This window comes from Babylonia areolata, chromosome 1 (assembly GCF_041734735.1).
Source record: "Babylonia areolata isolate BAREFJ2019XMU chromosome 1, ASM4173473v1, whole genome shotgun sequence".
NCBI classification, from domain to species: Eukaryota; Metazoa; Mollusca; class Gastropoda; order Neogastropoda; family Buccinidae; genus Babylonia; species Babylonia areolata.
The window spans coordinates 20,343,740-20,351,239 of NC_134876.1; the positions used below are offsets into that span (position 1 = coordinate 20,343,740).

At 49.8% G+C, this 7,500-nt stretch overlaps 1 protein-coding gene across 4 annotated transcripts in view; it reads right to left on the reverse strand.

The window, feature by feature from the left end:
- LOC143280562 (tensin-3-like) overlaps positions 1-7,500 on the reverse strand; it is a 614,920-nt gene that overhangs the window by 358,281 nt on the left and 249,139 nt on the right. For all 4 annotated transcript variants that reach the window (XM_076585372.1, XM_076585299.1, XM_076585321.1 and 1 more), the window contains exon 2: positions 7,136-7,247. In XM_076585372.1, coding sequence (XP_076441487.1) covers positions 7,136-7,247 — 112 coding nt within the window. The remainder of the gene's footprint in view (positions 1-7,135; positions 7,248-7,500) is intronic.

Below are 7,500 nucleotides of genomic sequence, written 5' to 3' on the forward strand. Positions count from 1 at the left end.
TTAACGTACTTAGGACATCACCTACTTAGCCTCCCCCCACCCCCAAGCCCCCCTCCCCGAACTGTCATCAAGAAAAGCTTATTCGCGGAGCCAGAGTGAGTGTCATCCCCCCACGTCCCCTATCCCCCACTCTCCCAGAGGGAAAGGCGGGGAGGGAGAGAGGGGGAGGGAGAGGGAGGGGGGAGAGAGAGGGGGGGGAGAGAGAGGGGGGAGAGAGAGAGGGGAGGAGAGAGAGAGAGAGAGAGAGAGAGAGAGAGAGAGAGAGAGAGAACCAAAGAGGACACAGAGAGAGAGTGGAGGGAGAGAGACAGACAGACAGAGATAGAGAGACAGAGAAAAGGGTGGTAAACACACACACACACACACACACACACACACACACACACACACACAGAGAGAGAGAGAGAGAGAGAGAGAGAGAGAGAGAGAGAGAGAATAATTATACTGTATCAATTATTCATGAGACAACAGAAGGAAGCACAGCGGGTCTGGGCTTGGGGCCTTTGATGTCGGCCTAGGTATGTGCCACTGTCTGTCCGTCCCTCCCACTTTACCTCCCCTCCCTCACTCCTTCCTCCCCACCCTCCCTCCACTCCTTCCTCCCCCACCCTCCCTCCTTCCTTCCTCTTCCGCCCCACCCTCCCTCCCTCCTTCCTTCCTCCCCACCCTCCATCCCTCCTTCCTTCCTCCCCACCCTCCCTCACTCCTTCCTTCCTCCCCACCCTCCCTCCCCTCCTTCCTTCCTCCCCACCCTCCCCACCCACCCTCCCTCGCTTCCTTCCTCCCCACCCTCCCTCACTCCTTCCTTCCTCCCCACCCTCCCTCCCTCCTTCCTTCCTCCCCACCCTCCCTCCCTCCTTCCTTCTCCCACCCTCACTCCTTCTTTACCTCGTCTCCCTCCTTCCTCCTCCTTCCTTCCTCCCCCCCTTTCTCCCTCCCTCCCTCTCCTTTTCCCCCTCACTCCCCCCCTCTTCCTCCCCATCCCTCCTTCTTCCCCTCACCCCCTCCCTCCTTCCTCCCCTCCCTCCATCCTCCTCTCCCTCCCTCTTCCTCCCCTCCCTCCATCCTCCCCTCCCCCCCTCTCCTCCCTTCCTCCACTCCCTCTCCTCCCTTCCTCCCCTCCCTCCTTCTCCCCCCCACTCCCTCCCTCCTTCCTCCCCTCCCTCCATCCTCCTCTCCCTCCCTTTTCCTCCCCTCCCACCTCCCCTCCCTCCCTCTCCTCCCTTCTTCCACTCCCTCTTCCTCCCCTCCCTCCTTCTTCCCCCCCACTCCCTCCCTCCTTCCTCCCCTCCCTCCATCCTACTCTCCCTCCCTCTTCCTCCCACCCCCCCACCCTCCATCTCCTCCCTTCCTCCACTCCCTCTTCCTCCCCTCCCTCCTTCCTCCCCCCACTCCCTCCCTCCTTCCTCCCCTCCCTCCATCCTACTCTCCCTCCCTCTTCCTCCCACCCCCCCCACCCTCCATCTCGTCCCTTCCTCCACTCCTTCTTCCTCCCCTCCCTCCTTCTTCCCCCCACTCCCTCCCTCCTTCCTCCCTCTCCTCCTTTCCTCCATTCCCTCCCTCTTCCTCTCCTCCCACCTTCTTCTCCTCACTCCCTCCCTCCTCTCCCTCCCTTTTCTTCCCCTCCGTCCTCCTCTCCCTCCCTCTTCCTCCCCTCCCTCCTTCCCCTCACTCCCTCCTCCTCTCCCTCCCTCTTCCTCCCCTCCCTCCTTCCCCTCACTCCATCCCCTCCCCCACTCCCTCCCTCTTCCCCCCCCTCCTCCTCTCCCTCCCTCTTCCTCCCCTCCCTCCTTCTTCCCCTCACTCCTTCCTCCCCTCCCCCACTCCCTCCCTCCCTCTTCCTCCCATCCATCCTCCTCCTCTCCCTCACTCCTCCTCTCCCTCACTCCTCCTCTCCCTCACTCCCTCCCTCCTTCCTCCCCTAACCCACTCCCTCCCTCCTCCCTCCCTCCCTCTTTACCTCCCCTCCCTCCTTCCTCCCCACCTTCTTTAATCCTGAATAAGTATTGTCCATGTCTTCTGTGTGGCTTGTTCAGGATTAAAGAGGCTATGCTAGTATTGAATAAAAGCTAATTTGTGTTTGCACATTTCTTCTGTCTTTGCTGCTGTGTGAACATGTCAAATGATCGGTATAGGGACAGGCCCGGCGCTCTTCCTGTTTGAGGAAGTGTCTGGGATTGTTCCAATGTGCCTTTTATTTACCTGTGTGCTAGCTGAATCGGTAGCGTAAGCGGCACTGACTCGGAGTTGTGTACCTTGTGAATGGAGAGAGTTACCACTCTTTACTATTTGTTAATCACTTCATCTCCTGGCCTCATTACTTGTAAATTTCCAGGTCTGCACATATGTTTATTAGTATTAGTATTAGTAGTACTACTACCTTTTTCTATATTATAATTATTATTTATTTATTTATGTAAGCTTATCTTTTATTTATTCCCCCGTTTTTTTTTGTTTTTTTTTTTTTTTGTTTTTCACAAGGCCTGACTAAGCGCTTTGGGTTACGCTGCTGGTCAGGCATCTGCTTGGCAGATGTGGTATAGCGTATATGGTTTTGTACGAACGCAGTGACGCCTCCTTGAGCTACTGAAACTGAAAACTGAAACTGATCTGGGAGATCGGCAAAATCTCCGCCCTTTACCCACCAGGCGCCGTTACCAAGATTCGAACTTGGGACCCTCAGATTGAAAATCCAACGCTTTAACCACTCGGCTATTGCACTTGTCGTGCCCGCTACAACTCTCCTGGACCAGCACAACATGAGACCACTACAGAAAAAAACAAGAGAGGCAAGGCCTTCAAGACTCACTTGTGATACACTTATGATACACTTAAAAAAAAAAAAAAAAAAAAAAAAAATCCAAGCTTTTTATGTATTGAGTATAATTTCAAAATGTAATGTTTAAAATGAGAAAGATCAGTTTAAAGCGAATTAAGTCCCCTAGCATTAATTACAGAGTAATTTCCCTTTTTTTTACTATCTGCACCAAAACGTTTGCAAAATAAATAAAACTTCCATGCTTAGCAAAAGAAGTTCCTGTTTGAACAAAAAATGATAATAATGACTGCTCTTGTTGTTGGGTCAGAATATAAGATCAAAGTGCCAAGTTTAGAGAATACAAAAAATATAAATATAACAGTAAATGCAGTTTGCATATAAGTAGGTTTCATTTTTAATTTTTTGTGTACCCATCCCAGAGGTGCAATATTGTTTTAAACAAGATGACTAGAAAGAACTGAATTTTTCCTATTTTTATGCCTAATTTGGTGTGAACTGACAAAGTATTTGCAGAGAAAATGGCAATGTTAAAGTTTACCACGGACACACACACACACACACACACACACACACACACACACAGACAACCGAACACCGGGTTAAAACATAGACTCACTTTGTTTACACAAGTGAGTAAAAAAAAAGTAGGATAGTTCACTAAAAGTGCGAAAATCGATGGAGAATAATTATTGTTGATTTTATCAGTTGAACAAAGCTTCGTTTTCAAATTTCCGGAAACCGTAAACGGTTCAGTTTGGAACGCCAACTGTACGACTGAAGCAAGAATGAAAGAATTTTAGAATAGTGTGTTTGTACGAGAATACTCGCACCTGGTCCACAGGGGGAAGTAATCATGGTATGAGTTATCTCATAGCTGGAGGGGAAATGAGAGCGTCAGCCTTTAGGTCGTTAAACTCTACAAATCATCGTGAGAGCGTGGGAAATGTGTGCAGGCCCATGAAGGAAGGAGAAGAAGAAGAAGGAGGAAGAGGAGGAGGAGGAGGAAAAGAAGATGAAGAAGAAGGAAGAGGAGGAGGGGGAGGAGGAAGAGGAGGAGGGGGAGGAGGAAGAGGAGAAGAAGAATAAGAAGGAGGAGGAGGAGGAGGAGTAGGAGGAGGAGGAAAAGAAGATGAAGAAGAAGGAAGAGGAGGAGGGGGAGGAGGAAAAGAAGAAGAAGAAGGAGGAGGAGGAATAGGAGGAGGAGGAGGAGGAGGAAAAGAAGATGAAGAAGAAGGAAGAAGAGGAGGGGGAGGAGGAAGAGGAGGAGGAGAAGAAGAAGGAGGAGGAGGAGGAGGAGAAGAAGTAGGAGGAGAAGGAGGAGGACGAGAGGAGAAGGAGGAGGAGAAGAAGAAGAAGGAGGAGGAGGAGGAAGAAGAAGAAGAAGTAGTAGGAGGAGGAGGGTGGCGAGGAGGAGGAGGAAACGAAGATGAAGAAGAAGGAGGAGGGGGAGGAGGAGGAGGAGGAAAAGACTTGGTCTTCTGTCTTGGTTCTGTTTCACGCCATGACCGAATAACATTTACACCACATCATAACCGTCATTACCGCCACTACAAAGTGTACATGGTTGGGTGGGAAGGGCGCTGAGGGCTTTTGCTGTCTGACGTCACTCACAGCTGACGTCACAGCCAGCTTGGGATTACCTTATCGTCACTACCTCAAGTCTCGCGAGATCAGTGGGACCGGAAGTGCAGCCCACGCCTTGTTCACGCTGGTGCAGTGCAGGAGAAAGGAGAGGTAGGTGGCGGAATGGTTAAGACATTTAACTGCCAGTACAGTGTTCGTGAGGGGTCTAGGTTCGAATCCCGCTCTCGCCCTTTCTCCCTTTGTATGATATGCGTAAAAGATGACTGTATGTAGTGTTTTAATGCCCCCCACACAGGGGACACACGAAATAAACTTCTTGCGTCGCTTTGCCTCGTCTTGCCTTGCCTTGCCTTGCCTCGCCTTGCCTTGCCTTGCCTTGCCCAAGCTTGACTGGAAAATCAAACTGAGCGTATAGAGTCGTTCCGGGTGAGACGATTGAAACGAGGTCCACAGTGCATCACGCACTTGGCGCGCACTGATATAATGAATCCATGGCCACGAGAGTGTAGTTGTCCTTTAGCAAAAATTCTGTAGAAGAAGTCAGCTCTGATAATATGTACGCAGATTTATGTATGCATGTATGCACTCCAGGATTGACTAAGCGCATTGGGATAACCCAATTGGTCAGGCAGGCATCTGATGTAGCGTATATGAGGATTTGTCCGAACGTAGTGACGCCTCCTTGAGAAACTGAAACTGAAGCAGTGAAGACAAGGTGAGGGAGGATGACGTGGGGGTGGCTGAGCGGGGTGGGGAGGGGGGGGGGTTGGTGGCGGGGGGGTAGTGGGGGAGGGGGAGGTGGTGGAGAGGGGAGGGGGTGTAGGCATGATTGGGGCAGGAGGAGGGAAACTGATCATGAATCAATCTCACATGCAGTCCGTGAGGCGTCCGACCAGAGCCGGCTGATCCAGTGACGTGGGCGCGCAACTAGCCGAGCGGTTAAAGCGTTGGGTCCTGGGTTCGAATATCGGTAACGGGTGCCTGGTGAGTTAAGGGATGGACCTTTTTTTTTTTTTTCCAGGCGATCTCCCGGGTCCACATTTTGAGCACACCTGCAAGTGCCTGAACCCCCTTCATGTGTATTCGCACGCAGAAGAAGAAGAAGACACACACACACACACACACACACACACACACACACACACACACGCACACACACACACACACACACACACACACACACGATCGGAAGAGGGGAGGGGTCGGGGGGCACACAGACACACGGAAACAGACAATGAGAGATAATGTAGGGAAGAAGTTTTATTCTTTTTCATCTATATCTTGTATATACATATTTAGATGGATATGGAGAGAGAGAGAGAGAGAGAGAGAGAGAGAGAGAGAGAGAGAGAGAGATGTTCTAATCCGGGAAATCTACGTACTCAGGCGTGTTTTATGAATTCCCAGCACCTCAATTGGCTTTCAAGTTCAATGATTTCCATGACAGCATTGGCAGAAAATGCGTTCCGCCAGTCGTCCGTCGTTATCTTATGCTGAAACTAGAATAAATGGTTCGTTTATTTATTTATAGTCTCTTCATCTAAGATGATGATATTAGGCTGAAACTAGAATAAACCCAGTAAGTTTGTGTGTATTTTTACCAAGGTCTTTTTCGACTGGTGCTTCTTTCACTCTGTCTCTGTCTCTCTCTCTCTCTGTCTCTCTGTATCTGTCTCTGTCTCTCTCTGTCTCTCTCTGTCTCTCCACATCTCTCCATCCATCCCCCTAGCACCCCCCTCTCTCTGTGTCTCTCTGTCTGTCTGTCTCTGTCTCTCTCCACGTCTCTCTCCATCCCTCCCTACCCCACCCTGTGTGTGTGTGTGTGTGTGTGTGTGTGTGTGTGTGTGTGTGTGTGTGTGTGTGTGTGTGTCTCTGTCTCTGTCTCTCTCCACGTCTCTCTCCATCCCTCTCTCCCCCCACCCTCTGATTGTGTGTGTGTGTGTGTGTGTGTGTGTGTGTGTGTGTGTGTGTGTCTGTCTGTCTGTCTGTCTGTCTGTCTCTGTCTCTCTCTCTCCACATCCATCCCCATCCCTCCCTCCCCCACCCTCTCTCTCTCTGTCTCTCTCCCTGGCTCTGTCTCTCTCTCTGTCTCTCTCTCTGTGTCTGTCTCTGTCTGTCTGTCTCTGTCTTTCTCTGTCTCGATCTCTGTCTCTCTGTGTGTCTCTTTGTGCATGTCTGTATGTTTTGGCAAGCTCCCCGTGTAATTTCGAGTTTCATTTCCCATGCTTCCCATGTGTGTGTGTGTGTGTGTGTGTGTGTGTGTGTGTGTGTGTGTGTGTGTGTGTGTGTGTGTGTGTGTGTGTGTGTGTGTGTGAGATTTAGGTTGATAGAAAAAACACGCTTCTTTTCCAGTGCAGACTTTAAAACGTGTAGAGAGAGGAAAGGACTCAACACACACACACACACACACACACACACACACACACACACACACACACACACACACAGAGGACAGAGAAGGGGGGGGGGGATGAACAGATAGACAGACGGACAGGCGGACAAACAGACGGAGACAGAGACAGACAGATGAACAGAGACAAAGGGAGTGGACAGAGTAAGAGACAGAGACAGACAAATGGACAGAGACGGACAGACAGACATATGAATATATATAACACAGAAATCTCCTTCTCCTCCCTAGTACTCCCCACTCTGTCTCCCTCTCACTCACTGATTGAGAGGGGGAGAAAAACCGACGACGCAGCACGGGAGGTAACCGCGTAAAATACTCTCCCGGCAGAAAACAGCACAGTGAAAAAAAGAGTTGCTTACCTTGACAGGCGGAGCCCTGGTTGTAGACGAGCTGCTTGCAGACGAAACAGGTGTGGGGACGGCGAAAGTGGTACAAGCGAAACTGGTGACGAATCGTCCTGGGCTCCTCTGGCTGTGGACAACACAGAGACAGAATAATAATAATTATATTAATAGTAATAATAATAATATTAATATTAATAATGATGATGATGATAACAGTGGTGGTATTGATGATAACAACAACAAGGATAATACAACAATAATAATAATGATAATGATAATAATGATAGTGGTAGTGATAGCGATAATAATAATAATAATAATAATAATGATAATAATGATATTAAATATAATAACAGCGCAGCAGCATCAACAGCAGCAAG